The sequence below is a fragment of the Dendrobates tinctorius genome, unplaced genomic scaffold (assembly GCF_039654945.1).
Source record: "Dendrobates tinctorius isolate UK_male_01 unplaced genomic scaffold, ASM3965494v1 ptg000039l, whole genome shotgun sequence".
Lineage (NCBI taxonomy): Eukaryota > Metazoa > Chordata > Amphibia > Anura > Dendrobatidae > Dendrobates > Dendrobates tinctorius.
In genome coordinates, this window is record NW_027361707.1 from 20,306,287 (window position 1) to 20,323,733 (window position 17,447).

The window sequence follows — 17,447 nt, forward strand, 5'->3', positions numbered from 1 at the left end:
CAGGTGCAGTTATTCCATGTGCAGATCAATACTCTGGCTCTTGCAACATTATCGGGACCTTAGCACGCATGCGCAGCCCCCTGGAATAATGATGCCTGCCCGAGATATCAGGCGTCGAAAATGGTCACACTAAAGGTGGTAACAAAAGAAAAAGGGAGAGAGGTAGGAGAGCTGTAAGGACAGACCAAGCCCCCTGCACTTATGGCCCATTCGCGTTCGACAATGGATTTTTACGAAACAGAATACAGGTTTATAATACAAAATTATAGACTTCATCAACATTTCTGATGCTTTACATAAATGGGGTCTAACAATCTGCTGACTGGATCCCTTCAATGTAGTCATGGGGCGAGGTTGTGAACGCTCCAATCAATAGTTGGACTTTCCTTTGTGTACTTGACCTTTCTACTAGCAACTTGCAGATGAGACGTTTATTGTCTCCGGAGCAAAATATTGGACCCCACTTTTTTGCCAACCCTATAACTTGATAGGATGTCATATAGTCCTCATGTAGAGGAATCGGTGCCCATTGTATTGGTCCACAGTGGATTTCAGTCCTAGACAAATGGATGAGACCAAATCAACAAACAGACACTGAGATGACATTTTTGTTTCCAATATCTGTTGCAGATTTCCACTACAGATTTTAGTCCATTCAGTAGAGTAAAAGTGAAACCTTCGACGACTCTGCAAATTTATGTGAACCTAACCTGGAGGTTTCAGAGTACAATATGCATTAGAATTAGTTTTGGTAGTTTGCTTAGAGTTGTTGTCCCCTTCAGATTGTATGAAAAAGGAAGACAGAAAAGTAAAGAAAACAACCCCAGTCCTAATAAGGCATATGGTCGTCATAGAGGAGAGTCCTTACCTCCTGTTTGAACCATAAGGTTGTGTGCACATGTTGCGCTTTTGTCGCAATTGTGTTGCGCCGATTTGTCACAGAACCTGAAGGATTCCCTGATGCCACCAAAGTGAATGAGAATCCTGAAAGCTCATGCACACTTTGCTTATTTTTGACTTGCAGATTTATATCTACAACATTTCAATTCTACATTGTTGCTGCAGATTTCATCCATAATAATGAGTGGGGCAAAAATTTGCACCAAAAAGCATGGAAAAAAAAGTATCAAAATTTTGCGTATTTTACGCTGCGTTTTTCCTGCCAAGAGATGCAGAAATGGTGCAGAAATTTCTGCTCCAAATAATTAATGTGTGCACATACCCTAAGGCTAGGTTCACATTAGCAAACGAATGTCAAAATGCGTACAAACGCATGTTTACGGAGAGTTTTTTGTCCTCATCAACTTACGCATTACGGAAAAAAAAAGTGCGTTTGCATACGTTTTTTGCATGCGTTTGCGTTTTTTCAGCGCATGCGTTCGGAGAATTTCCTTGACTAAAGCCACACCCAATGGGTGTGTCTCATTTCCCAGCATGATTATGTGAAAAGCGCATACATTTCAAACGCATGCGTACACATGTCCTTGCGTATGCATGCGTTTCCATAGACAGTAATACAGGTTTTTTTACGCACTCATCCGAATGCGCATGCCTGCGCATATTTGACGCATTTTTGACACCTCAAAAAATGCAACATGATGTGTTCGCCGGACACCGCGGCACACCGCGAAATGACGCATGCGTACGCATTTTCATGCAAACGCATGTCCCTGCATACACCATGTTAAAGATAGGGAAAAATGATGCATGCGGATCTATGAGGAGCAAACGCTGCGCGCACAGACGCAAATGTAAAACCAGTCGTCGTTCAGTATGGTCCCTCATTTTTATCTTTGGTTGTCCCCTTGAAAAGTACCACTGCATGCAGCTCCTCCAATGCACTGATACAATTGATCAAGACCACCACCCTATTTAAAAGCTGTGTCACCAGATTCCAGTATACAAACAGCCAATAACAAACCAACTTGGTGATGCTGGTGAACTTACTTTGAAAATATAAATCTGAATGGCTCTATAATCCTTTTTCAATGTTGAACTCAATCTCTGCCCACCTAGCCTGATTGACAGCTCCTCAGTGCCCCTCCTCCCTGCTGCTGCTGAAATCTCACATTGCTCAGTATAAGCTGCTGCTGACAGTCAGGCTGGGTGGGTGGACAAAGACTGAATACACTTCAACTTATGAGGTCTCACATGCTATAGCCGGACTCAAAAAATGCTCAGTTAAATCTAAGGACTATATAACCATTTTGAGTTAGATTTTCAAAGTAAGTACACCAGCATCACCTGGTCTAAGAAATCTATTTACTTCTGCATGCAGTTCATATTGTGAAATCTGATGACAAACACCATTTTAAGGTAATCAGTCTAGCAAAAATAATGGCAAAAGTTGAAATATAACTTTTATTGCCATTTGTATGTAGCGACTCAAAGTTTAGAGAGTGTTAGAGTTTTAATACATATTTCATTAAATCAATTCTAATTAAAAAAAAAAAACTGGTACATGGAAATCACTATGGAAACAAATTGCAATTTCAGTTTATAGCAAAGTCCAAATAAATCCATCTGTGCCAATTAAAATCACGTTTCATTAGAAAGGCGAAAAGAGAAGTTTTCATTTCAGTCTCGCATATAAATAAAATCATTTGGTGAAAAAAAAAAATTTATTTATGGTTCAGAGTTATATAATAATCGTCTAGATATGATGCTTGATGTATTATGGCTTCTCATGTAAGAACTTTTCAGCGCAAAGTAACTTGAATATGTACTAGACTTTTTATTGAGGTTGAAAAACCTAAACTGAATATTCCCACTTAATGATGTACTTATTAATATGAAAATGTCATTTTTTAATAGCCAATGCTAGATTTCTTTGATACGGAGCCAAAAATCCCCTGCGTAGTCATAAATGATTAAATTCTGGCTGCCTTCAACCGCCCCAAGGGGAAGTTTGCTATATATTAATTGCATAGTGTGAAGTATGCCGTAAGCTCATAAGCTCCCTCTAGTGGGGAAGTAGAGTAACTAGAATTTCCATATTTAGAACTCAGTATTGTATTTTATTTACTGAAATTCCTGTTTAATTTGAGTTTAGGATTCCAGTGAGCAGGCCTACTCATTGATTGACAGTCATTTTTGTATATATTCCATTACCTTATTTTGCTTCATTTTCTCCCAAACTCCATTCTGAAAGGGCTGTGTCACAAGTTTACCACGACAGAGTGGAGCCAGATGACCGCAGCGTCTGATTTCTCCTACTCCTGCACTGATTAGAAGCACTTCACTTTCATATTAAATGGTGCAGGTTTCTTTTAGCAGCGCAGGGATTAATCTGCTCTGTTGAGAGCTTCCAGAAGCTTTCCTGCATTAAGGCTCTCAGCTGTTCACTGTTAGCCCCTCCCATCTTCTATATATTCTGGATCCTGGAAAGCACTCATTGCCAGAGTTAGCTTAATGCTGCATGGTTTAGGAGATGGTGGTTTGTTGTTGTTGTTTGAGAAGGCATATGGTGGATTTATCTGAGACTGTTGCTAGGTTTTGGTTGTTTGCTAATCCCCTTCCCCTACTTTGGGTTTCCCCATCCTCCACTCCCAGGTGTATACCTTTGTTTGTGTGAGTATATTTGTATGATTGGTATTTTCCTTTATCCCTTTTTGTATTACCTTGTTAGTCTGGTTGGTGTTTTATGGTACACTACACTACTACTCCCATCTTCCCTATGTAGGGAAAGGGTACAGACTGAGGGCAGATTCAGGAGCTAAGGGAAGGAATGTGGCCCAGGTGCATTCACCATCAGAAGTAATCCAGGGACAGGACAGGCTTGGGCGGCCCTAATGATAGGGACAGGGAAGGAGCCCCTGGTCCCGGAATACCCGACAAGTCGTGACTGGCTGTTTCTACTGCCTAGTTCCTGCACCTGAAGAAGCTAATTTGAACATCTTGTCTATAAAAATAATCATAAACAGGTGTCATCTTCTCTGCTCTCCCCCTCATGCTTGGACAATATCTACAAACTGTTCAAAACAGCTAATCTAAGTTCAGAAAAAAAAACAAGAGTGAGAGAGAAGAGAAAAATAGCTACTTTTTAAAGGGCTCGGTCCAAAACACATTAATTTTCATCCTAAATCCATATCTACTTAATGTCATAATCTAATCTATGTTCTAATATACTTCATGTAATAATTCCCTACCATTTCTTCACTACACTAACTGCTTTATTTTTTCTTGCTTCTTTTTTGGTGATGCTTCGTTTCATAATCCCAGTGCATGCTGGGATACTCAAACAAAGCGTCATCAGGGGGCAAAGGCTGCGGTTACTGTCACAGCCTCTGCTCTCTCCTTAAAATGAAGCATCATCAGCGACCCCCGTTTCAGGAGTGGGGCTAGTCCCTGCTCTACTGAGCATGTGTCAGTTCAAGTGGATTCTTGTCATTGCACACTGTTCTTCTCAGTGCACAGTGACAGTGCACTCTCTCTTTGGCTCTAAGCGGTAACAAGTCAGCAGGAGAGCACACTGTCAGTGCGCATTGTAAGAACACCCGGCATTCAGACACAAGTGCAAGTGACGTCTCTTGCTGCGGTGGCACTGGTGTCTGCACACCGGGCATTCTTCTAACAATGTTCACTGACAGTGGGCTCTGTTCCTAGTTTATTATTCCTGATGAGAGCTGGCGAGAGAGCACACGGTCACTGTGCATATTGCACAGTGACAAGAATCTACTGAGAAACATGCAGAAAATCCATATGTTGGAATTAGCAATCGACACATGCTTAGTAGAGCAGGGACTAGCCCAGGCCCTGAAACTCACTGATGACACGTCTCCCCCCCCAAAGACGCTTCATTTGAGTCTTGAGTGTCTCAGCATACACTGGGATTCTCAAACAAAGCATCATCAGAAAGAAAGGAGTAAAAAAAGCAGTTATGGAAGGGTGGGGACTATTTAAAGTATATGAGAAAATAGATTAGTTTATGGCAATAAATAGGATGAAAATGAATTTGTGTTTCAGACTTCCCCTTTAAGGTTTGATATTCCTAAACACATTCAGCAAATACGGATATTCTAAATACAATGCCTTTTTCTATTATTTCTATTTTTTGAGAAGAGTCTTTATAGAATTGGAGAAACCTTATAAAACTCCTTTATCCGAACTAAATAATTGTGCGTTGCCAGTCAGAATGATGCAGTGAGGCCGGCCGCTCTCATGTGCTCGATCTGCACTTTCCAGATTAAGTCTGTCAATGTCATCTGACAGACACGCTTTGCAGCATAACAATCACATCCACTTTGTACTATGAATCCATCAGTCTATTTATACAAAAAAAAAAAGAAAACAAGTCTATTTCCACTAAAGTACGTCAGTGTCACATTGATACTTCTGAATAGTTGTAAATGAGTCTTGGTGAACTTGATGCTTTGTGATTTTGTCATGTAAAAGAACACGACGCCTGTAAATAATATACGCAAACACAAGTTAAAAATGTTCCACTCTGCAGGATTTTCTGCATGTTTCTCCAGCAGTCTATTACAAATAGGACTAGGTGTCTCGTGTCTCCTTAAAGAAAGCAGGCAATCAGTGATGTGGGCGGGGTTATACACAGAAAGCTGCCAATCAGTGGTGTGGGCGGGGTTATACATAGTTCAGCATTCCGAGCTCTGCTAGATCTGCAGCAGAGAAAACTGTGATTGAATCAAAATACCAACAAGAAGACCAGCAAGTGACACAACACTGGAATCAGTGTCTCAGTCCCTTCATCATGCTGCTCTCAGATGCAAAAATCTGCTGGCATATTCCGTTTAAAGGGAATCTGTCACCCTTTTTTTTCCCTATCAGCTGCCGGCATTGACATCAGGGGCTTATCTACAGCATTCTGTAATGCTGTAGATAAGCCCCGATGTAACCTGAAAGATAAGAAAAACACGTTAGATTATACTCACCGGGGGGGGGGGCGATCCGTTCCGATGGGTGTTGCGGTCCGGTCCGGCTCCTCCCACCTTCATACGATGCCGTCCTCTTCTTCCCTTCCTGTATTAGCTCCGACGCAGGCGCACTGCTCTGCCCTGTTGAGGGCAGAGCAGAGTCCTGCAATGCGCAGGCGTCGGGAGAGGTCTGGTTCCTGTGCACTGCAGTATTCTGCTCTGCCCTCAGCAGGGCAGCAGCGCGCCTACAGCGGAGCAACTACAGGAAGGGAAGAGGACGGCATCGCATGAAGATGGGAGGCATCGGACCGGATCGCCCTCTCCGGTGAGTATAATCTAACGTGTTTTTCTTATCTTTCAGGTTACATCGGGGGCTTATCTAGAGCATTATAAAATGTAGATAAGCCCCCGATGTCTGTGCCGGCAGCTGATAGGGCAAAAAAGGGTGACAGATTCCCTTTAAGGGAGGAACTTAAGGAATTCATACATTTTCCGCTCTTTTTTCTTTTAAATGAATGTATTTAAATACAGTAGGTACGGAAAGTATTCAGACCCCTTTAAATTTTTCACTCTTTGTTTCATTGCAGCCATTTGGTAAATTTAAAAAAGTTAATTTTTTTCTCACTAATGTACACTCTGCACCCCATCTTGACTGGAAAAAACTGAAATGTAGAAATTTTTGCAAATTTTTTAAAAAAGAAAAGCTGAAATATCACATGGCCATAAGTATTCAGACCCTTTGCTCAGTATTGAGTAGAAGCACCTTTTGAGCTAGGCTGGGCCAGTCAAGAATGGTCACAGAGTTGTTCTAAAGCCACTCCTTTGTTATTTTAGCTGTGTGCTTAGGGTCATTATCCAAGAAGTATCATTTCGCCTTGCGGAGAATGACATGCTAAGCATGTCGAGGTGAGGAGACTTAAAGCCGCAATGCTCCTCTGGGAAATGTGCTAATTATGCAAATTGTCTCTTCAGAGAGGAAGAGGACTAGAATTCTTGTGCCACCTATTGGAGGTAGCAATCCTAAAAGTCAATGTTGACTGTTATGATGAGTCACCGAAGGAGGAAAAAACAAAATACCAGCTAAGTCCAGAAAAACCAGAGAAGTTGGCAGCTATCGGATTGCAGACCCCTGAACCTATCCACAACAACTAGCAGTAGCCGTGGGGGGTTTCTACGGTGCCCTAGACCCCTCGATCACAGCCGGAGAACTATATAGCCTAAAGACAGAAAGGGGAAAAACTAAACTGCCCCAGAGCAGACCCCAAAGCAAAAGGCAGCCCCCAACATATAATGACGGTGAAGCAAGATGAAAACACTAACACAAATAGAAAGATAATTTGAGCAAATGATGGGGCCCAAGCTAACTACATAGGACAGGATAGGAAAGCTGCTGTCTGCCATCCGCAAAAACCCTATCAAAATGAGCCAACCGACTGATAGGAAAAACAGGCCCTGAAGTCGCTAGGCTTCAAAAGGCTATATCAGAACTCAGGTATATTCTGAAGACAGAGCAAAATATCAACAGATCAGAGACAAAAATGTAGTTCAGCTCACCCCCGGCCGGGGATGGCAGAACTCCCAAAAAACAAGGCAAAACAAAAACCAAACTGAAGAGTACAAGGCAGAGCAGAAGAACTTAGCTTTGAGATGCAGGAATCAGACTGGTCTCCAAGCATCCAGCAGGAAAATCACCAGCCAGGAAGAGGGGCGTCGGCAGCCTTATATCCAGTCCTCAATTCCAGCCACCCAGTCATCATCTAGCTGCTCGTGTGTTTGGTAATCAGCCTCACTACCTTCCTTCACCAGAGGAGGGAGTTCCTCAGACCTCAATGGTGAAGGGAAAAATGAACTCACAACAGTTGACCCTTTAACGAGCCTAGTTACATGACTTAGGATAAAAGACAAGTCAGAATCTCCATTTGCAGACACTGTGTTTCGGGGTACTGCCCCTCATCAGTGCAAAGTGGGAGATCTGGTTTGGCTGTGAGAGAGGCGTCTGACCGATATCCAAGAAGTATCATTTCTCCTTGCGGAGAATGACATGCTAAGCATGTCGAGGTGAGGAGACTTAAAGGTCATTGTCTTGTTGAAAGGTGAACCTTCAGCCAAGTCTGAGGTCCAGAGCACTCTGGAAGAGGTTTTCATCCAGGATACCTCTGTACTTGGCCACATTCATGTTTTCTTCAATTGCAACCAGTCATCCTGTCCCTGCAGCTGAAAAACACCCCCATAGCATGATGCTGCCACCACCATGTTTTACTGTTGGCATTGTATTGGGCAGATGATGAGCAGTGCCTGGTTTTCTCCACACATACCGCTTAGAATTATCACCAAAAAGTTCTATCTTCGTCTCATCAGACCAGAGAATCTTATTTCTCATAGTCTGGGAGTCCTTCATGAGGTTTCTTTTAGCAAACTCTATGTGGGCTTTCATATGTCTGGCATTGAGGGGAGGCTTCCGTCCGGCCACTCTGCCATAAAGACCCGACTGGTGGAGAGCTGCAGTGATAGGTGACTTTGTGGAACTTTCTCCCAACTCCCTACTGCATCTGTGGAGCTCAGCCACAGTGATCTTGGGGTTCGTCTTTACCTCTCTCACCAAGGCTCTTCTCCCATGATTGCTCAGTTTGGCTGGATGGCCAGGTCTAGGAAGTTTGGTGGTCACAAACTTCTACAATTTTAGGATTATGGAGGCCACTGTGCTCTTAGGAACCTTGAGTACTACAGAAATTCTTTTGTAACCTTGGCCAGATCTGTGCCATGCCACAATTCTGTCTCTGAGCTCCTTTGCCAGTTCCTTTGACCTCATGATTCTCATTTGGTCAGACATGCACTGTGAGCTGTGAGGTCTTATATAGACAGGTGTGTGCCCTTACAAATCAGGTCCTATCAGTTTAATGAAACACAGCTGGACTCCAATGAAGGAGTAGAACCATCTCAAGGCGGATCACAAGGAAATGGACAGCATGTGACTTAAGTATGAGTGTCTGAGCAAAGGGTCTGAATACTTATGAACATGTGATATTTCAGTTTTTCTTTTTAATAAATTTGCAAAAATTTCTACATTTCTGTTTTTTTTCAGTCAAGATGTGGTGCAGAGTGTACATTAATGAGAACAAAATGAACTTTTTTAAATTTACCAACTGGCTGCAATGAAACAAACAGTGAAAAATTTGAAGGGGTCTGAATACTTTCCTTACCCCCTGTAAATGTCTAAGGTTTTCAATAAGCTTTTAATGCAAAGGGGTTTCCATGTATCAAGAAAAGCTCTAATTTTTTTTTCTTTTTTTTATAAAGCAAAAATCTCTCTTATGCATGGAAAATCAAGCTGCAATACCAAACCTAGCCATTGACACTAGTGGCACTGTACAGGATAAAAGCATATCCATGGTTCTGATTCTGGACAAACCCATTTGATGTAGATTCAGACTGTATTTGCCAATCCTTTTCTGACTGTGTGGCATAGTTTAGATACAGGTAAAAGTGTCAATATATTCTAATAATTAGGCTCAATTTTTATTATTTGTAAGGCCTGTTTCACACTTCAGTTTTTTGTGTCAGTTAAAATCCACCAAAAAGGCGGAAAGCGGATCCGTTCCTAACTGATGTGAACGGATGCCACGGGATCCGTTTTTTTGATGGATCCGCCGAATGAAGAATTTTAAAGGAACCGCTGCCCTGGAAGGAGAGAGAGAGAGAGAATTTTTTTTTCTCTGTCCGCCAGAAATGATTTCAGGGTTAAATTTCCTCCTGACTTCATTCCTCCGGGCATGCGCTCTATAAAAATGCGGATCCTGCAGTAGAAAAAACGTTACATAGTCCGTCCAGGCATCTCGGCGGACGAAAAAAAATTGACGGATCCGCAAAAAAACGGATCCAACCGATGGCCATCCGTCAAGTTCCACCGGTAATGCAAATCAATGGGGAAAAAAACGGATCCGCCAAAAAAAATGGCAGATCCTTTTTTTGCAAAAACGGCGGATTTTGACTGATGGTCAAAAACGGAAGTGTGAAACAGGCCTAAGAGGTGCAGCTCTAAAACAAAGAGATACCATCATGAAACAATTGTAACATCTCTAAAAGGTTAAAGAAGGTTATGTTAATGTAGGCTATAAAACCTTTTTTTAGTGTTTACTTCCTGTGCAGCACCTCCGCAGGCTGAATGAAGTATTACATGATTTAAATCCTCCAGTCACTGCATAGCCAGTCTGTTAGATGTTGTGAATGAGGAATTCTGCTCTGTTGATTATTGTTTTATTAAGGACTTTAGCTAGGCTAAACTAAGACTAAATATTTGATTGCACTAGTTTCCTGACTTAAATCTATATGACTTGCCAGAATATTTCAGAGAAGGTCATAATGCAATTTTTAGAGATACTATCTTTATGATTGAATATTTAGAATAAAGGAAATCTCACTCAAGGGAACAGATTAAAAGTAAAGCCGTCAGTACAAAGTGGTGAGTTAAAGAACAGCCAATTAGTATATAATTACTGTATGCTTTGTTCTGTTCCACCAAAACATCGCACTGAATGCACAGTAATGGGTGAAGATACCGGACCATATATATATATATATATATATATATATATATATCCAGTACAAAAATCATCTATAGAAATAACAATAATTTTACTTGGATTGACAATATTAATAAATGTCCTTTCCCTACTGTTCCATTAAATTGCTTAAACTCACGAAATAAGAATGCTGAATGTCACCACAATGGAACGTAGATCTGTTATTTCCTATTTTTGATGCATTAAATGCCACTTAAAATGATCAAAGTTGCAAAATATATACCTACAATTTTATTTTTCAAAGGCTTTTACATACGTTGGTTAATGTTCATTTAAGGGGTTATCCACTTTTAGGATTTTTTTTTTTTGTTAATTGCGTGTTTGTTGAGTTAAGAATCATTTTTGTAATTGGGTTTTATATAAAAATGTTACACCATTTTCTTTCTGTAGCTTTGGATTACAATGTCTAGTCCTGGCTGAAAAAGGAGTTAACTGAGAGTCCGTCAGAGAGCTCATTTTAACATTATATCCCAGGGGATAAAGCTAACGCGAAACGTGCGTCGGGGAGCTGCACTGCCTCACTCAGGTCATATGTCCATTTCCTATTAAGCCTCCTTGCACTGTTTGCACTTTCTATTTCATTTATGCCCTTGATTTATGCCATGGAGGAAGACTAACGGGGATTTGTGTTTGTAGATTTGCACATGCACTTTAAATTAAGGCCGGAGTCACACTGGCGAGGAATACGGGTGCGTGAGAGGCGCAAAAAGCACGCATTAGACACGGACCAATGATTCTCTATGGGGTCACTCGCACCAGGCGTATATTTCTCCTCCGTATCCTCCGCTCCGTGCCACTCGCAGCATGCTGCGATTGTCAGCGTACTACGCCCGTAGTGCGCCAATGCAAGTCTATTGGTGCGCAAAAAATACGGATTACACACTGAACACACGTGTGACCTGTGAGCAATATGCAGGTCTTTTGGCTGGTGAACAGGAAATGGGCCAATCCATCATCAGGAAGCGTAGACATGCAAATGAGCTCAAAAAGCGCTCCAGACATCCAGGAAGTCAGCCTCCACGGAGTACAGCAGCAGCATGGCGTCCACATATATTAATGTAGAGCTCCTCATTGTGCTGGTGCAGGAGCATCCAGAAATATGGGACCCACGCGACGCAAACTATGCGAACCGCACAAGAAAGGAGGCGTCATGGAGGCGCATCTGTCGCTAGATGTACCATGACTTTGGTGACAGACCACGTGATGAGCAGCAGAAAATTCGTAAGTGCAACCATCAAAATATAATTAACCTTAGCGCGCGCTATAAAATGACTCTACAATCAGCCCCCCCCCCTTCCTGGGCATGTACTTTTAGCCTCATGAGGCCATTACATTAGGATGTGACACGTGGCTTCACACAGCCATAATTAGGGGTTAGGCCACAAGCTCCTCATCCTCCTAGCCACAAAAATTAGTTTCAGGGGAGCTAATGAGACCCTGTGTATCGGCCCAATTACATATGCCACCATGGGTAGAACGCACACCCCAGAAGGCCCCATGCCTAGACTACTGTTTGAAAATGTGACCTCTCAAATATGTGATTTTGACAATCTTTCCTGTCACATTGCAGTGGAAGATGTGATGAAACGGTGGAGAAGCATCCGGGACCAGTACCGCCGGGAACGCCAGCAGCGGTCCAGGAGTGGGGATGCTGGCCATGTCAAGCGGAAATATATATATTATGACCGGCTGAACTTCCTCGCCCCAATTCTTGCTCTGAGACCGTAAGTACATACCTCACACCACATGACACAAAAACATTACACAAATACTTTACAGGGACAAAAATATTGATGTATTTTTGCCTCTGTTCTATTTCATAACAGAACTCAATCCAACCTTACGGATCGAGGAACAGCCTCAGAGGCAGAGCCCGTTATTGATCCTGTTGGGGATGAGGTGGCTGGCCCATCTTCTCCCCCTACAAGAAGGATGTCTGAAGAGGAGGCATCACAAGACCACACAATGGCTGCCCGACACAACACACCACCAGGACGGTCTGCAGCTGCAACCTCACCCATCCTGGAAGAGATGGGCAACTTGAGCAGCAGCCCAACTGCCCAGATCAGGCCCTCCCCACAGGCTGCTCTAGCAACACGGCGAATAAGAAGAAGGCGCCAGGTCACCATTCAAGAGAGCAGGACCAATGTGGACACAGGGGTGCTGAATTACTTGTCCAGAGTCACTACAGATGATGGTGAGGAGGCCTATGCACGTAGCCTCACCCTTTATCTCCGTGCCCTTACCCATGAGGTCAGGCTCCGTATTAGGGGGTGTATTCAGATCCTGCTTGATGCAAGCACCCCCCCCAATACCCCATATGAGGTGTTTGAATTTCTGGAGAGGTGGCAGCTCTCACCAAGAAATTTAATGCGCATGAGACCATCCACACATATGCTTGCTCAAGCAGGGTCTGAACAGCCCCTAATACGTGGGCCAACACCTCAACCCCTTCCTCCCCCTACCCATCCTTCTATTCCGCAGCCCCAAATGTCTTCCTCAAGCCAACCCCACCAATATGGCCACTTGTACCCACCCAGTGTTGGAGGCTGGTCCCAACCTGGTTGGGGACGATCTGGCTATCTTGGTGGGTATGAGCCACGGGCCTACCATAGCCAACTAGAAGCCCCTCACCATCATCATTATTACTCTGGCCAGTATCACCAACAGGCCCAGGAGGCTGGACAACTACAGCATCATGGGCAACAGTATGGCCCCACACAGGGCGATGTTGGCCACAATGTCCAGCAGCACCCACAGGCTGTTCCTCCCCGTTCCCCTTCCTCTACATATGAGGATTTATGAATCAAAAGTTTGGAGATGTCCAGTAACAGGTAACTGGTGCTTCTAATCTAGACAAAAAAACAGGTGTTCTCCTTCACCAACATTTAGAACATAATTTAACACTCACATTTGTAAACAATGTTTTCCAAACATATGAAACAATCCATCATGACAGGCAACGCTACCTCACGCCTTTCACACAGATATTACATGTGTGTGTATAAAAGAGAATATTTAAATGCGCTATACTGTTACCTGAAAGGATGAAAATACACTAATCACTTGTTAATGCATAGGAAAGGCGTGCTTGCCTTTAGTTAAGTAGTCAACTTTGTTATTAGCATTCTCTAGTAAACCAATTTGAGGCGACCAGCATTCACAATATCACGCTCTCTCTATGTCTTAACAAGTGAGTTTTGTATTTTCATCCTTTCCAGTATAGCATGCTTAAATATTGTCTGTTCTACAGACAGGTAATATCTGTGTGAAAGATGTGAGGTAGCCTTGCCTGTCATGGTGGAAGCTTTCTATGATTGGAAAACTTTATGAGGAAATGTGAGTGTTATCTTATTGACTTTATTTAGGTGATGGAGCTCACCCTTTGTTGCCTAATCAAGGTTAATGTAGTCATGCAGCAATGTTGTTATTGCATAATGTTTGTTGCAGTTTTTTTCTGTAATGTTAATGTTACACCAAGTTAAAGAAGGCCCAAAGGGGCATTTTGGCCATTGCCAAATTTGTGTTATGGCAAAATTATGTTTGTCTTTAAGCAAAACCCCCCCAAAAAAAAGGCAAAACTAAAAATTTGTCTACTCTAGTTAACGTCTCTGTGTGATTTCTCACTATCCCTCACAACATACTAACAGACACCAACCAATGCAAAGAAACACTCATAGAATCATAAAAAGGCTTGAGTAATATATATTTAGACACACTTTGACCAAAAAAAAATTAGAACATAGACACAGCATTCTCTTGCCAAGAAGTAGCCCCCTCAGGTGAGATAAAGTAATTGGTGAATATATCACGCACTTTGAGGCCAGAGAGCGGTCTACGTTGAGGGATGATAGGTGGTCTCACCCTGCGCACATTGTCCGGCCTACGCACAACACCATCAGAGGAGGAACAATCATGTATCCTGGTGAAGTTATGCAGAACAACACAGGCTTTCACAACTTCATTCACATTTTGCTCACTCAACTGAATGGCAGACTGGAGTACCCGCCATTTGGAACAAAGAATCCCAAAGGAACACTCCACCAGTCGCCTAGCACGTGATAGGCGCAAGTTAAAAATTCTGCGCCTGTGGTCAAGGTTGCGCCGGGGATATGGCCTCATGACATTACGTGATAACTGAAAGGCCTCATCTGCCACAAGGACATAAGGGACTGATTGTTCGGGGGAGCCTGGTAGCTGGCGTGGTGGTGGTAGATCCAACTGGTTGGTGCGTAGCCGCCGACCCATTATGGAAGTATTGAAGACTCTAGAGTCTCCCGTCCTTCCATAGGCCCCAATGTCAACAATTATAAACTTGTATTGAGGGTCTACCAGAGCCAACAATACAACAGAAAAGTATTGCTTATAATTGAAGAATTGGGACCCTGAGTTCGGCGGCTTACGCACCCTGATATGTTTGCCATCCAGGGCCCCAATACAATTTGGAAACTGGCAGTCCTCCTCAAAGTCCCTTGAAATCCTTAACCAGTCTTCCATCCTGGGCTCGGGTAGGACCACCTGATGGAGTCTTGTCCAGATTTGTGCACATGTAGACCTCACTATGCCTGAAATGGTGGACTTTCCAATGAGAAACTCATGGTGGAGGGCGGCATAAGACAGGCCAGTGGACAGGAAGCTGTAGAACAACAGAAATAGTACAGGTTAGAATGGCTAAAGTAAAAATAAATCAGTTACATGCCGACCAAACTTGGTAGGAAATGAGAGATAACAACACACACATATTTGGTGGCACAATGACTAAGTGATATGCAGGACATATTAGATGTAACATTCTGCTGTGTCAGGTGAAACATATTTTGAGTAAGATGAGGGTATTAAACATTGTCCAAGATGGCCAAAAAACATAAATTAACACACACATTATGAACATAGAGAATGTGGTTGTGGAGTACATACCGTATGGTGAGTAGAAGTCGCTCCTCTGCAGATATGGCTTTGCGCATCCTAGTGTCCTGAAATGTGATCCCAGGGCGCACTGTCTCCAAGAGGAGATCAAATGTGGAAATGCTCATTCGACAGTACTGGTAAAATTTGTCCGGATGCTCCCGCAGAGACGAATAGAGGCGGTGAAAATGCCCTCTTGTGAGTCGTTGCCTCAAAAGTGGATGTACCCACATGCGTCTCCTCCTCCGCAGATCCACTATCACAGGATATGGTTGGCCAAAGCGCCGTGACAAAAGCCAGGTAAAGAGAACCTGCTCGGTTGTATTGAATGTCAGACCCTCTGCCATGCTGCACAAAGAACACCAACACACCTCGTGAAAGCAAGGTGAGAAATGTACAGAATGTAGGCAGCCACCTGTTTCTGAGTGTCTAAATAGGGTGCAGGCTAATGATTTAAATTGTTTGCAGGCCTCAAAACCGTTAAATGTCCATTTTGCAAGGCTGCGAGAAAATCTCGCCATACGGATTGCATACGGAATGCATACGGAGACACACATGCGCAAAATACGCGACCTCACCTTGCTTACGGATGACCTACGGACCACTATTTAGTGGTCATTGATCCGTATTACGCATGTAAAATACGGAGCGTATTTTGCGCAGGTTAGTGTGACTCCAGCCTTACCCTCGTTCCCTGCAGCAACATGGCGATATTGACCTGGGCATATGTTAGATTAACTATTTATGTATGTTGATGCTGGGAAATATCAGTTTGGTATGGTTTTACCTGCCCTGACGTTATATTTAGTACCTGTATTTGCAAAACTTATGGTGGTATTCACGTTTAGCAACTGTGCTTTATAACCCTAGAGTTCATTTTCTGGATTCAATCATATATAGGAGGATTCCATGTCTTTCCACTGTGGATATATATGTATGCAGCCTATATATACCCTCATACTTACTGGATCCATTTTCCTTGATATCATTGTGGGCTTTATGCTATTTACCGTTTTGGATACTCATACCCTGCGTGTTTTGGACGTATAGACCAGGATGGCAGTTATTGGAATGTATCTTCTTTTAACATAGTTTTTATTCATGATGTGTCACAATGAAGTTCGTTCACTTTATGGCTTTTAACTTCTGGTATCTTTTCTGAATTTCTATTAGAGAAAGATGGGCTGGTATTCTGTTCTGTACTTGCTTAGGGGGTCTCTGCTGTCTGTGGTCATCCCTACGTTTTACTTAAAAGAGCAAAAATAAAAAAAAGAAAGAAAAATTTAAAAAAAACCAGGAGCGATCAATTCTACGATGTCCTCACGGCTTACACGGCTGAGCAGCTGAATGTGGGCGGAGCTTTTGTGTGATTGACAGTTCTGCTTTTAGATGATGGATTCTGTTTTTCTGCTTCTCAGTCCGGTGATTGGAGATCGGTAGATCCGTTTTCAGGAATTATGGACTTCTTAGAAATAATAACAAGCTGTAGAGGCCACAATGTGACGTCGCACGCAAGCTACGCCAACAGTGTCCTTACTACAAAGCAGTATCAGCCAGTACATGACTTTTGTAAGAGTAAGTGATGAAGCAAAATGAAGCCTTTAGGTGAACACACGATTATTGCCAATATATGGGCTCCCTGTCTGGATAACAGTTATCTGATATTAGAGAATTCTACCGCCAGTTTGACCTCATTTAGCAGGAAAACTGTTTGTTGCCAGTAGCAGAAAAGCGGCTGGGAAGTGAGAGCATGAACACGAGTGCGGGTCCAGAGGTTAAGTGATATTTTACTGCCTGTAAAATTATATACCATCTAATAACAGCAGAAAATTCCAGTCTAGCTCCATCTGACACACAACTGGCTCCAATGTAATACAAAGAGTATAAGTTACATAATGACACGGGAGCGGCTCAGTAATGGGGTTGCTTAAATTTGATTCTGATATGGCGAGTGAATGATTTTCCAGAAAATTTGGGTTATTATCATTACACCACAGCGAATTAAAGGGACTGTGTTACCAGGTTTTTGCTCCCTCATCTGAGAGCAGCAGCATCTGGGGCAGAAACCCCGATTCCAACGATGTAT

At 42.8% G+C, this 17,447-nt stretch overlaps 2 protein-coding genes across 3 annotated transcripts in view; both read left to right on the forward strand.

Annotated features, from left to right (window-relative positions):
* Window positions 1–17,447, forward strand: part of SORCS2 (sortilin related VPS10 domain containing receptor 2) — a 1,190,324-nt gene that overhangs the window by 565,206 nt on the left and 607,671 nt on the right. The window lies entirely within an intron of this gene.
* Window positions 11,715–13,381, forward strand: LOC141088614 (uncharacterized). Its single transcript, XM_073574757.1, has 2 exons — window positions 11,715–12,180; window positions 12,283–13,381. The coding sequence occupies exons 1-2, from the start codon at window positions 11,924–11,926 to the stop codon at window positions 13,259–13,261; spliced, it is 1,236 nt and encodes a 411-aa protein (XP_073430858.1). The 5' UTR covers window positions 11,715–11,923; the 3' UTR covers window positions 13,262–13,381.